Source organism: Mirounga leonina, unplaced genomic scaffold (assembly GCF_011800145.1).
Source record: "Mirounga leonina isolate KUSES-001 unplaced genomic scaffold, KU_Mleo_1.0 Mir_53, whole genome shotgun sequence".
Taxonomy (NCBI): Eukaryota; Metazoa; Chordata; class Mammalia; order Carnivora; family Phocidae; genus Mirounga; species Mirounga leonina.
Window position 1 is genome coordinate 43,347,983 of NW_023270807.1, and position 15,013 is coordinate 43,362,995.

Genomic DNA, 15,013 nt, shown 5'->3' on the forward strand with positions numbered 1-15,013 from the left:
AGATTCCATTTATCTCCTCCCCCTCATCTCAGCCATGAGCCATGGGTTTGGAAAAAATTTTTCAACTTAACTGGATATCTTAAATATAATTACCTATATTTGTCAATGTTGCTCATCTGAGACACATACAAATATATATAGTCTGATCTTCTAATCCAAAACCTCCACTCCCCAATGACTTGAAATAATTTCCAACTCAAAGCAAGGAAACGAGATTACCTATGCAGTCTTATAAATAAAATTCAGACTTGCTCTTAGAGCCCAACTGTTGTCTTCAAGGATGTTTAGATGTCTGGACCTGGAAAACAGTGACATATCCAATCTGGTACATTACTGAAGGCCACAGAGACATAGTGACCTCCCCAAAACCAGCCTGAGAGGTAGACCAGAAACTACACACACAACGGATCCTCCCCAATTCTAGCCAGCCCAATAGGGTATAGGCCAAGTCACAGGGGAGAATATTGCTCACAGCTGAGATGAACTGCTCAGCCAAAATCTTACACCAAGACCAATTTCATATCAGAAAATGAGAAAGAGCATCTAAAACAAATTCGCTGGAGTCTGTTTTGTTGAGTATAATATGACACTCTGCAAAGAGGAATGAAAATCCAGAACTATGAGAAAAGCCGGGACTTGGCTATGAACTTTCATGAAAAGTGTGACAAAGACTAATGCAAGAGGTGAGAAATATTCAGAGTGAGTGTTCACGTCTTTACAGAAGAGGAGGAAACCCAAGGAAAACAAATTACATCAGTTAAGGCTAACAGGGTAGAGATAAGTGAAAGAGCCAAAGGAGATAAGGTAAGCCCAAAGGGTTAAAGAGTATTAGGAGGGCAAATCTATCAGGAGGGAAAGGATGATGAGAGAGAAACTGGGGCTTCTAATAAATGAGCAAGGGCACAGAATTAATCACAAATCCAAAATCCGCTGAGATGCTGAACTCACTTTTTAAGTTAGTCTTCTTGGTGAAAAAGACCAAAAAGGTAAGAGAGAAGGAAATATGATGAATTTGAAAGGAGCGAAGGCCTTAGGAAAAATACCACTGACAAAAAACAGAAGAGGATTATCCATGTGTATGAGCATGCGTGAAACCAGCCCATCCCATTTCTCTTTAACGGTGGTGATAACTACAGGACAATATAAACCAATTATGAAACAAGTACTGGACTTAGTCAAGCAACTGGTTTTTACTAGTTTCTAAATTAAACTATTTGATTGAATTAAATCTTTTTTGGTATGTTAATTTGAGACTTAGAACAAACATATGAAGACATTTTGGTCCAATCCTTTAAATTTTAGACAAGGAAATTGTCACTCACGTTTTAGAGCCGAAGAAGCAGGGGTCACAGAGATAGTAGGTCCTGGAATTGAGACCAAAATCAAAGAGCTGTTACTCTCAGGCAGAACTTTCTGGATTTCAAACTGATTGCTATTAAGAACAATCTCTTATCAAGCTCCAATCATTGGCCAGTACTGACCACATTATCATATATAGAATTCTCTCAACAATCTGGTGACTTATGTATCCTACTTCTTTGCAATGAGGAAAGTGAGCACTGGGAAGAATGAATAAGTGTCCAACTTTACAGTTGGTATATGAATATTTATTAGTTAATAGATTGCCTAGTGGTCTAATACAGATACCTTCTGTTTTAAGAAAACGTGCTAAGTGAACAATGAACTTTATAAAAACTAGAGGTTATTCACCTCACAAATGTTCACATAAAAGCAATCACCATAGCATTCCTTGACTCTAGTGTCTTGAATTAATTTAAATATCTTAATATCGTGCATATTAAGTTCCTTGCAATTTTATTATTTAAAATGTTAAGAAGACAAATGTAAACAGTGCATCACCACACTACCTTTTTTCAAATGTGAATCAGTAAGACTAAATTATAGTCAACTCTTTAGAAATGCATCTATTTCGAACAAAGTGAGACCCTCCTATGGAAGCTAGAATCAAAGAGAATGTGATACTTTGGTTCAGCACTTCTGGAAGGGGCTTCAGCTATGCTCCCAGGCAAAATAGTGAACCTAGTGGGGAAGGAGACAGAGAGGTTGCCTTCACGGCACATGGAACAGGAAGTTTACCAGGGTATTCTCTGCTATAATCACAGCTATTCAGGGGTCACCTGAAGCCTAGCCACATCCCACTGATTATTCTCCTAGTCATCTAGCTGTCAACCTGCCGATGACCATTCCTTTCTCCAGCTCAGAGAAACAGGAAATTATACTTTTTGAAACTATAAGAAAAGCATCCAAGTGTGAGATAAAAAGAAATATTTATTTCTCAAACACTTTCCCAGTTGCAAAGGAAAGAAGTGGTCTGACAATGTCTTTAATAATAAAATTCCCTACCCAGGAGTAAGTTTCTAAACTCATTTTGGCCAAAAATCACATGCCTTTAATTATTCATACATATTGCTTTATGTCTTCTAAGTAATTTGCTTCTAAAGCAGCCAAACTAGGGTGTGAGAGGGAAGGCTCCAGAGTTGGCTGGGTCTTGGTTCAAAGGCAGCTCTCCTGTTTACTTGGTCATGTCTTCTCTCAAAATCCAGTGTCCTTATATGTAGAATGAAAATATAATGTTACCTAGTTCATGATCATTGTAAGAATTAAATGACATAAAACACATACAATCCAGGGATGACATGCACACAAAGTCCTTAGCATGATACTTTGCAGAGGGTAAATACTTAATATACAATAGAAATTATTATTATAGTTATTTTAAAATTAATTCAGCAGTCCACCAATCCATAATCAAAACATGTTTTCCCCTCTTAACAATTTGAATTTTCCTACCCTTTTTTCTTACTTAAAATTCTCATTTTCTTTGGTAAAGCAGGCAAATACATGTAATATCTGTTTTGCATATTTTTGAGAAGAAAACATAAATACATTTGATATAGGGAATATTGCAAGTATAGACCAAGGCATTTCTAATATCCTTCCCTTTATCAGGGAAACCAAAGCTCCATCTTCAGTGTTTCCTTGTGTACAAGCATTTCTTTTTTTTTTTTAAGATTTTATTTATTTATTTGACAGAAAGAGACACAGCGAGAGAGGGAACACATGCAGGGGGAGTGGGAGAGGGAGAAGCAGGCTTCCCGCAGAGCAGGGAGCCCGATGCAGGGGGGCTCGATCCCAGGACCCTGGGATCATGACCTGAGCTGAAGGCAGATGCTTAATGACTGAGCCACCCAGGCGCCCCATGTACAAGCATTTCTTTTTTTTTTTTTAAGATTTTATTTATTTTATTAGAGAGTGAGCGAGAGAGAAACAGCGTGAGAGAGGAGAGGGTCAGAGGGAGAAGCAGGCTCCCCGCTGAGCCGGGAGCCCGATGTGGGACTCGATCCCAGGACCCCGGGATCACAACCTGAGCCGAAGGCAGTCGCCCAACCAACTGAGCCACCCAGGTGCCCCTGTACAAGCATTTCTAATCAAATCTAGTCCTAGAAAGAGAGTAATTGCCTAAGAAATGTCTCTGTTGGTGGGTATACAGTGACATGGAGAGGAATAAAGAACTAACAAGGTGCTAAGCCCAATTGGCGGATAAACCATGTCTGGCCTTGGGTTTGAGCTTCATAGCAAACAAAGGAACATTTACCAAGCCTCTCCAAGAAATGGGTGCAAACTCCAGGAAATTCAGCACAAACTATGGATATGAACAAGATTGACATAAGAAAATTGATGGGTATAACCAAAAGGTAACTGTTTGGCTATAAAGAAGGAATTTGACTCCACTTCTTTGTCTTTATTATATATCTTCCAGGGAAACAACATTGCCTCTAAACTTAAGTGGTCTGGCATATTAAAAACAATGCCTTCTGCCTCTGTGAGATAGTTTGGACAATGAAGCACCATGAACCCATCCACTGCTTATATAACACATGGCTGTTTGACATTTGCCAAGGCCTCTGCCAGTGGAATTCAGACACTTTCAGCCAAAAAGCAAAAGAAGGTGAGAAACTCTGGAAAGTGATGAAGGAAAGCAGTTATGACCAAATGCCCAAGTCACTAGAACTAGAACACAGCAAGTGGGGCGCCTAGGTGGCTCAGTTGGTTAAGCGTCCGACTCTTGGTTTGGGCTCAGGTCTGACCTCAAGGTTGTGAGATCAAGTCCCGTGTCGGGCTCCATGCTCAGTGTGGAGTCTGCTTGAGTTTCTCTCTCCCTCTCCCTCTCTCTCAAATAAATAAATCTTAAAAAAAAAAAAAAAAAAGAACATAGCCAGCCCATGGTGGGAGGAGACCTTTGAAAGCAGGGAATGTGCAGCCTCTGGAGAATCCCAAACCAGTTGTACATTTTGTCTAAGAACAGTAGGTTGTCATCAGAGGAGAAGTGTTAGTATTCCTCAGAAAGATAGTAAATGTGAAACCCTGGAGTATGTAACATTGCTAAAGCTGATTTTCCATAATTAAAGTATTTATGATGACACAAAGTTAAAAATCTATTCAGGCTCTGAGCCAGCTCTCAGAGCCTGGGCTGTGGTCCCACCCACTCATTTCAAAACCCTCTGAGCTCATGCGCCATGTCTTACCCAACCTCTAGTCTTTGTGTACACAGTGTTACTGCATCCCTTGATGCTGGTCTAACAAGTGTACAACTTCTTTAAAATCCTTCCAGGGTGCCTGGGTGGCTCAGTCGTTAAACATCTGCCTTCGGCTCAGGTCATGATCCCAGGGTCCTGGGATCGAGTCCCACATCGGGCTCCCTGCTCGGCAGGAAGCCTGCTTCTCCCTCTCCCACTCCCCCTGCTTGTGTTCCTGCTCTCACTCTCTCTCTGTCAAATAAATAAATAAAATCTTAAAAAAATAAAAAATAAAATAAAATCCTTCCAAAAGTTACCAATGAAGCTAGAATTTAGAAACACATTCACCAAATATCGTACTTGCTGTTTTTTAGTGCAACCTGCACGGTCTTCTGTCTTGGTGTTCCCTCCCACACAGATTTCGGTTCCATCTAACCCAAGGGAACACATAAAGCAGCTTTTTAATTTCATTTTTTTGGTCTAATTAAGGATTGGTCAGTGTGGAGTTTTCTATAGAGAATCATTTTTTAGACACTAGAGAAATACAGCCACATGTGAAAAGTCAACAAAGGATACAGATAGTGTTCAGAGAAAGCTTAGGGTAATATATAATTTTTCCTTTGGGTTATCCTATTGGCATTATTGAATATAGATCTGATTTTCCAGAGGCAAGTGTTTTCAGACAGGATTTCTGTAGCCCAGGCTCTCTGCTCCAGCAGCCCACCAGTGACATGAAAAATCCCTCAGTAAAGTTTAGTGTGATGGTAGGCCAGAGACCAAACATATTTCCTTCTTCTCTTCGCCGATCCTGTTTAATGTAAGATTATGAGCGTTTGCTCTTCCTCCAGAAAAGGTTCCTGCCGTCCCTGCTTGGTGCCTTGTTCCTCTGCTTGCTCGATGGCAGCAGGCACGAGGTCCTGAACCTCTGTCTTCATGCAGGCCAGCTATTTTCTCAGCCATTTGTTTTTCTGGAATGTCCTCCCCGACTCAGCCCCAACACCAAGATTGCTGTTATCAGTGCTCAAATACCAGTCACTCCCCTATGAAGTAAGCCGAGATACGCCGGCAGTCCCAGCGAGGCAGGGAAACGCGGGCATCATTAGTTTTCAGGGTTAGAAATTCACTGTCAAGCTCCCTATCTGTGGGGCCCTCCCAGATAAACAGTAGATGGGGGCTCCCAGCACATTCCTTTCGCACTCACTAATTCCAGGAGAACGCTCTGCTGCCTAACCCCATGCCAGTGCATCTCCTAAAGCCCACTCGCTCGGTAGTAATTAGGAAAATGTTCTTCCTGGCCTCTCGGCTGTGATGCTGTGGGCAAATCTACAGCCTTGTCAGTTAATATTCAGGGCTGGGCATTTTACCCTTATGAGAAACGTTATGGACAATTCAAGTTATTTCACAAGAGGCTACACATTGGAGATTCACATGCATAGGATTCCTACTGCTGGAATTTCTAGTCTAGAACAAAACATGCACTTACCCTTTTTGGATGTTTCAAATGATTTTTTGAAAGGTAAATAGAATTAAGAAGTTAAAATCTCCCATCTCACCTAACTATTCTTTAAACAATCTGCCGTAACATTGTCAGTATTCCATAAGGGCTTTTCCCCTCTTGTTAAGTCATGTTCTGATCTTAGAATGCTTTCCCAATGACAATGACAAAAAATTGGTTTTTAATTGGTCGTACACCTTGACTTTCTCCTTTCCAAAGGTGCCTGTGGACAACAAGGGGAGTCATAAATATAGAATGGAGGTAGATATTAGCCCACAATGTCTGCTCTTCTCTTTGGTGCCTTCCCAGCATCTTAGATAAGATTTGTTTCTGAAATCCATCCATGCCATTGTGCTTATGGTGAATCTCCTCCATCTTCTCTGATCATCAGTTTGTTCTTGCCCCATCACTATAGACATTCTTCTCCTGGACCCTCATCCCATCTCTGCTGAACACCTCCACTTGAATTTCCTTCCAGCTGCTCAGTCTTAACAGGTCAAAACCAATCTCACCATCTTTGCCTCTCCACCCAACCTCCTTCCTCTCTTGACTTCCCTCTTTCTGTTCATGGCACTTCTATTCTCCTAAGGCATCCTGTCCAGGCTCTAAAATCTTAGAACTCTCCTGGACTTAACCTTTCCCTCACTGTGGTTCACCTCTAATTGCTGCCACACTGCTTTTTATTCTAGGTCCTCCATGTCCCTCTCATTTTGTCTTTGTAAATTCATACTGTCTCCACTCTAGCTAGGGAGTCATTTGTTGACCCCCTCCTGTCTTATTCTAAGTACTTTTTGGCAGCTCTCCCCACCACCAGGCTCTTATTCCTCTCCATTGTACTTGTTAGGGACACAGTTCTCTTCCTGATGCCTGCCATTGATCTTGTCCTTCCTCTGCTCAGATGCATTTGGTGCCTCCCCATTCTCTATGGGAAAAAAGTCCAAAGTCTCATTTCTGACAAATGTGACCCTCTGTGGTATTTTTTTCCCAATCTATTCAACACTTTATTTTTTATACCAGTAAGCCTTTTTACCTACCCTTTTTTTCAGTCTGAAAGAATTCCGAGTACTTAAACACACACAATAGACCCCCAGCTCTGAACTTTACTTAGCCAAATTTATGCCAACAAAAACCCTTTTTCCTTCTCTGCTATTGAAATCTTACCTATTCCTCAATGCCCAAATGCCATAAAATAAGCCCCCATTTCTCAGATGAAAGATAATTTCTCTATCCTTGATTTTCCAGAGTATTTTGTACTTCCATTATGGTAGCACATAGTAGGAGGGGCTTCTTTATACTGTGGTAACTTATTTGCCCAATTAATCACATCTAGCCCTTTGTCACCTTGAGAGTAAAGGCTTTTTTTTTTTTTTTTTTTATATTCCCACAGTAGCCAGTATAAGTCCATGAATTTAGCAGAAGATATTATTATCTGAGATGAACAAAAGTATCACTTGAACTTGAAAATCTCCTTACCCACAAAGGGCATTCTGCCTGGCCCATAAAGCTCCAGTATTTAAATAAAGTAGTATTTTTTGCAATCTGTGCTTCTGTCTTTTTTCTCCTTCAAATATGGTATAGTATATGGATGGGATAAGGAGATGAGGTTATGAAACATTCCTTCAGCAATCTTTAATGAAAGAAGTATCTAACTCCTAATCTTAACTATTAAATGTTTCATTCTACTCTGTAGAAGGAAGAATAATGGCCTCCCAAATATGTCCCAACACTAATCCCCCAAACCTCTGAATATGTTAAGTGATAGTCAAAAGGGACTTAGCAGATGTGATTAAGGTTGCTGATCAGATTACCTTAAAATAAGGAGATTATCCTGAATTATCTGTGTGAGCCTAATGTAATCACACGAATCCTTAAATTTGGAAAAATTAATCAGCCAGACAGTCAATCAATGAGATGTGATGCAAGAAGAGGCAGGGTAGATTCAAAGTGTGAGAAGGACTCAACCCACCGTCTTTGGCCTTGAAGAGGGAGGAAAGGGGCTACAAACCAAGGAATGTCCAGCCTCTAGAAACTGGGCATGGACCTCAGCTGACCTGCAGGCTATAGATCCTCAGTCCTACAATCACAGGAATTCAATTCTGCCAACGACCTGAATGAGCAAGGAAATAGATTCTTCCCTGGAGCCTCCAGAAAGGAATACAGTCCTGGTAACACCTAGTTTTAGCCCCATGAGATCTATATCAGACTTCTGATCTACAAAACCGTAAGATAAGACATGTGTGTTCTTTTACGCCACATTTGTGGTAATTTGTTAAAAAAGCAATAGAAAGTTAATATACTCTCCAAGTAGCTATTCAGATATACTTGACCTATGCTGGTTTGAACTGGCTAGAACAAATAGAGTGTGCTTACTTATTGAAATAGAAGCCTAAAGGCATGTTTTGGTGTTTTGGGTATGGTATTCTTCCAAAGCACTGTGAGTAATGTGGTATATTCATTCATTCATTCTTTTATTCACTCTTTCTACAAGCATTTCCCCAATACCCATTGTCTACACTCAATTTTTAGAAAATAGGTTATTAGTTTTAATTCTTTTTTTTTTTTTTATTTGAGTAAGTTCTATGTCCACTGTGGGGCACGACCTGAAGATCTTCACGACCTGAAGATCAAGAATCACAGGCTCTACTGGGGCATCTGGTGGCTCAGTCAGTTAAGCATCTGACTTGATTTCAGCTTAGGTCATGATCTCAGGGTCGTGAGATTGAGCCCCGCTTCGGGCTCTGTGCTCAGTGAGGAGTCTGCTTAAGATTCTCTCTGTCCCTCTCCCACTGCCCCTCCCCTCACTTATGCTCTCATGCGTGCACGCTCTCTTATCTCTTTCAAATAAATAAATAAATAAATAAAACCTTAAAAAAAAAAAAAGAGTCACATGCTCTACCAACCAAGCCAGCCAGGCACCCTGAAAAGGTCATTATTAATATCAAAACATTATTCCCAAAACCTAAACTCTGATCCCTTTGTGCCCTGACTTAGGTGTCTGTCTTTGCACTTTCCTCTAGGGTCTCATTCCTCACAACAGCTTTCCTTAAGGACTGCTATTATCTGGTTACTGGCTTGTTCAAAATTCTCAAATAGCTCTTCACTGCCTTTAGGCTCAAATCCAAATTCCTCAATCTGGCATGCAAAGTCTCACAACATGCCTATCCAAAGAATCTTCTCTCCCATAACTTCTCAGCCCGACCCACACTCCCACCCCCGACGCACTCTCCACTCAGTGAAGTCTGCACTCTGACCCTAAAAATGCCACTTTCAGCCTTGACAAAAGCCTTTGATCCTGTGCTACCAGGTCTGCATGTCACCGGTCTTGCCCTTTCAACCCAGCCTATCCCTCAGATAGGCTTGTATCTTTCCTCCAAGGGGCCTTTCCTAAATATACCAACTCAGAATAACTCCCCACTCACACATGTTGCCCCACATCTTATAATAATCACCCCGTTCCAGGTCTTGATCCGCACTTATGTCACATTTGTTGGTATCGCTCCCCAGCTGGATCACAGAGAAAAGTATTGATGAATTAATGATTTTTAATATCTGTAGCTCACCCCCCACCCTGGCAATAATGCTGGGTAAATAATAAATAATACTAAAAATTACTTACACAGACAGTGCTTACCAGGCTGTGGGCATTATTCTAAGTGCTATACCAATTTTAGCCCAGTTAAAATTCAATCTTATCAGTTAGATTAATATTTTTATCTCCATTTTACAGATAAAGAAACTGAGGCACAGATACTCAATATTAAGTTGAGTGGGTATGAAGCTACAGAAACAATGTCTAATATGTAAAATAATTGGAATCTGTAAAATGATGGATGATTGGAAAATTCACAGTCGGGAGGCTTGAGTTTTGTTTTATTTTTACATAATGGAGAGTAATTTATGTCTAACAACCATAAATCAGGAAGACTATGCAACATACCTCTTTTAACAATAAAGTGAAGTGAATACATAATCAATTGCACAAATCCCAAATACTCTTGAGTGGATTTCGGGTTATATCCATTACACTAAGCTACCCATCTAAGGCTAATAGAGACTGCATTTCAGTTATGTTTGGCAGAAATGTAAAGTTGTAATCTTTCTCTATTTCATCGTAATCTGCATCTTACCATAGCTCCTGAGTCTTCTGCCCCGTGGAGTTATGTATGTGGAGGTTTTAGTATTTGTTCATTGGTGGCGGTGGTGGTGATGTCTACTTCATTTCAAAAACCACTGTAAGCCCTTAAGGAAAGCCCCTGTGGACACTGATGCTCAAGAAAAAAATTCAGCCCACTCCAAAGCTAAGCCTTTTCATGCAGGGACTCCCAAAAGCTGCACTGGAGTTGTGTTAATACTAGTGAGTCTTTCAAGTACACGCCTAAAGCAACCACAGCCCACAGCGGTTAAAGAACGAGCACAAAATATACAAAATCCAACTTCTGGCTCCTTGAACAATGTCTACATTGTTGCCATCAGCCAGGTGATAATTCTCAGCTCAGAACTCTCCATCAGTTATCTTGCACTTTTTCATGATTTATTCACACTGTGATTAATTTATAAGCTCCTTCTCGCTCATCAGGGGATAACAAAAATAGTCTGTCTGAGAAGCAGTTTAAGTAAAGGTCAAGGAAATCTTAGAAATTTAGCTGTACTGAATCAAAGCAGTTGTACAAGCTTTTCCAATCAAGATGATAGAAGTGTTATCTGTAGGCCCCAGGGCCCCTCCCAGACATTTTCTATTCTTATCTCCCGTGCTACTGGTCATCAGGAGAAGCACAGGACCTGGTGTAAATTCTATGGTGGAGCATTGTTTTCAGTGAAAGATAAACAAAAAACCTAGTCCTCCCATCTGGGGATACTCGAATCTCCCTATTTTTCCATGTGAGAAGTGAGGCAGAAAGATCCATAGTTCCTCTGAAATGTCATGAATGTTTTACAGGGATTGGCAGGCCTCCTCCCCGAAACACAGCGCGCCAGGGTCAGGGGCAATTCGCTGCCCTCCCTCTTCCCTGGCGTCCAACTAACTCACCAGCAGTCACGCAAGGACATATTGATCTTTCTACAGCTTGCTGGGCAATGAGCTGCAGTACAAAGATAAAAGGGATCATCAACTTGCCAAAATAGAATCTTCTGCCAACCCTTGAGAATTCTGGAAGAGGGAGAAGAAGAACAAATCATCAACTAATGGAACTCATGCAATATAAAAATCATAGCGAACCCTCTTCTTTTGTACTGAGAGATGGCTTTGCTTTGAGGACAGAGTTCGTATTCTGAGGTCCATAAGAACTACATGATTTGGATTTTGTGGTTTCTTGGTCAGCCTACTGGGTGGAAAGTCCTTGAGGTCGAGTCACAAATTGACCAGCCCAAATCCATCCGTTATGTGGTTCTGGGCAGTTTTTCCAACAACTCTGCTGCTTTCGGTATCTCCTTTGTGATGGTGGTCCTTCGTGAAAACAGACAAAATGCACTTTAGATCAAACGTCGCTCTCCATCTTCACATCAGCCATCCAGGCTACTTCCAAAATAGATCCCAGAACTTGGAATATTCTCAGAATATTCCCTTCAGCTGCAAGAAAAGTGTGGCAAAGAGGAGCACACAATCAAAAGACTGGCCTGGGTAATCGCATGCAACAAGGGAGAGGATGGAAAAGGCTGGAAGAGGTTTGTGATATAAAAGCCCACACTGTCAGCAGAACATATTGAGACATATTTTCTGCCTGAAACAATAACAATCATAAATGAACTATTGTTAACACAAAAATACCAAATACTGGTAAGAGCTGTCATTTTGGTTTTCTTTAGACATGATAAATTACATTTGCAAATTAGTGTCTGATCTGAGATGACATGGAACAAATGGTAATATTTACATTCTGCACATTATCCTTGTCAGATTAAGCTGCAGTTGGCCAGTGTGGATATAAAGAGGCCTCTGGAGGCTTGTCTGCTAAACCAGCATGTAAATTGTCTCTAAACCATCCACACGTCTACATTTATTATCTCTTCAAACCAGGCACAGCCATCCCATTTACATGTCAGTTGTGCCAAGTTAGGGTAACTTTGCCAGGGGAAGGGACTAGTGATGAGAAATGCCTCCAAGAAAGTACTCCGAAGTAGGTTACGGCCCACAAAACACATCTTGTAAGATGTCAAAGATTTCCTTTTTCTTTAGCAGTTTACGAGGGAAGGGGAGAAGAGGAAGGAACTGGCATCGAAGTGGTCAGTATTCATCTACGTGGGTCCTGATCTCAGATGATTCTCCTGAATTAACCTCTCATAGAGGCATCGTTATACCCATTTTACAGATGTGGACATTGAAGTCCAAAGACATTGAGTAATTCGCTAGTCTAGTTGGTGAGGACAGAGTTACTATCTGAATCAGGGATAATGGACCCCCAAATCTTTGTACTGTGTCACTCTGACACTGGCCTTAACTAGAAATGTCTGAATTGGATGGCAGGTCTTGGGTTTTCTAGAGTGTAGCCTAACAAAGAGAACATCAGGAATTGCCCTACCTTGCAGGAATGTAGTTCAAAGAGAAGGCACGGGGAATCGCTGCTAAGCTTCCTCACAGAATGCAAAGCCCGCAACGAATTCCAGCCTGGCTCCCTCCATTTTCATCATAAAAACTGCAAGTGAGGATTAGAAGGTCCCTCTGAAGGTGGCTTAATTTAACTTTATATTCATCATGGAATACTACATCAAAAACTAATGATGCAATGTATGGTGATTAACATAACATAATAAAATTAAAAAAAAAATTAACTTTATATTAATCCTGTCTTTAAAATTAAGCCTCACAGACATGAAATGCAAAATCGCATGAGAAAAATAAGTTGCCTTTCTTGATCCCAAAATTTGTGGAGGAAAGAGGAAGCGGGTAACAAAAAAGAATCAAAGCAGTCTCTGCTTATTTCAGAGAAATAAAACCTTATGATTAGATTGGCCACTTTCATAAACCCAATTCTAGAATCATTTTCTAAAATGAAGCTGTTAATTAGTGGATCTCATTACGATCCTGATTTAAACCACGCAATTGGAAAAGGGCATTTTGAGACATTTCATGAAATTTAATTGTGGATCAGGTACTAGATGGTATCGATGAATTATTGTTGTTAAAGGGGAAAATGATACTGTAGTTAGGTATGAAAATGCCCATTTTTAAAGAGATATGCTCATCATGAGGAAGGATGAAACAACACTGGATGTGGAATTTGTTTTAAAATTCTTCAGCAAGAAAAAAAACACAAAAAAACAGTCAAAAGAAACAAGTGGAAACATCTTGGTACTCTTGAATTTGAGTATTGGAGCTAAGAAGGTTTATTATATAATTCTCATGCATATGTGTGTGTGTTTATAATGGCTCATAATTTTTTTTTAATAAAGCCTCTTGGAATACAGATCTGATTCATTCAAAACACATCTTAAAAGCAGTATGTTTTAAAATGTGTTTGAATCTTCGGCTTCACCAAGTTTACTCAACCAGAGTAATTAGTGGGCAGTCCTGGGAAAGCCTGCCGCAAGATTCTGCAGTCTGTCAATATCTTCTGCTTATTGCTTAACAAGAAACCTTAGAGAAGTTACTATGACGACACGAGGAAGGAAGTGCTAAAATTGCCAGTGTTAATAAGACATGTTTAACTCGCTATTCAGGGAAAGAGGTCTGTAAACTACAGAAGAGAGTGACATTACTATAAATCATCCTTTAGGGTCTAGCCTTGCTGTGGGGGGCTACTGCTTTACACGATGCCTTCCATTAGTCCCATTTTCAATCAAAGCCAGGACACTAGCCTACTTTGCTTACAGAGAGATTTTCACATGCTCCGGAGGGGTCACAGAAGGTACTAGGGGAAGAGGACATGTGAGCTAAGAAATGGACTCTCTGAAACAAAGGTCGCACTTGCTGTCCTGCTGGTAGCCTCCACGTTACCCAGGGAGCCACGCACATCTGGGCTCCACGGAGACGCATGGATGTAGCCTGCTCTCCAAGGACAGGGCAGAGTGGCCTCAGCTATCAACACATCATGTCTTCGAAATGTTGGAAGATTTCTTTTTTAATGAAAGCATCTTTTTAGAAGAAATCTGTGAAATGCCAGTTCACTTCCATGCTAGGGAAGACACGTAAATATGATTGCGGGGAAGATCCAGATCGTGAGCCAGAGGAGACCGTGCTGTGACAGAGAACTTTGGACAATACAAAGTGTTTTTCAAAGTGAAGTCAGAAGCCATCACCTGAATTGGAATCATTTCGGAAATTTCTTAAAAATGCAGCTTTCTTGGTGCAGCCACTCTGGAAAACAGTATGGAGGTTCCTCAAAAAGTTGAAAATAGAGCTACCATACGATCCAGCAATTGCACTACTGGGTATTTACCCCAAAGATACAAATGTAGGGATCCGAAGGGCTACGTGCACCCCAATGTTTATAGCAGCAATGTCCACAATAGCCAAACTGTGGAAAGAGCCAAGATGTCCATCGACAGACGAATGGATAAAGAAGAGGTGGTATATATATACAATGGAATATTATGCAGCCAGCAAAAGGAATGAAATCTTGCCATTTGCAATGACATGGATGGAACTGGAGGGTGTTATGCTGAGCGAAATAAGTCAATCAGAGAAAGACATGCATCATATGACCTCACTGATATGAGGAATTCTTAATCTCAGGAAACAAACTGAGGGTTGCTGGAGTGGTGAGGGGTGGGAGGGATGGGGTGGCTGGGTGACAGACATTGGGGAGGGTATGTGCTATGGTGAGTGCTGTGAATTGTGTAAGACTGTTGAATAACAGAGCTGTACCTCTGAAACAAATAATACATTATATGTTTAAAAAAAAAAAGATAGTAGGAAGGGAAAAATGAAGGGGGGGGAATTGGAGGGGGAGAAGAACCATGAGAGACTATGGACTCTGAAAAACAAACTGAGGGTTCTAGAGGGGAGGGTGGTGGGGGGATGGGTTAGCCCGGTGATGGGTATTAA

At 40.8% G+C, this 15,013-nt stretch overlaps 1 protein-coding gene across 1 annotated transcript in view; it reads right to left on the bottom strand.

The window, feature by feature from the left end:
* Positions 1-1,268: 1,268 nt before the first annotated feature.
* TBX18 (T-box transcription factor 18) overlaps positions 1,269-15,013 on the bottom strand; it is a 134,774-nt gene continuing 121,029 nt past the window's right edge. The window contains exon 8 of the mRNA XM_034991208.1: positions 1,269-1,364. Coding sequence (XP_034847099.1) covers positions 1,315-1,364 — 50 coding nt within the window. The 3' untranslated portion in view covers positions 1,269-1,314. The remainder of the gene's footprint in view (positions 1,365-15,013) is intronic.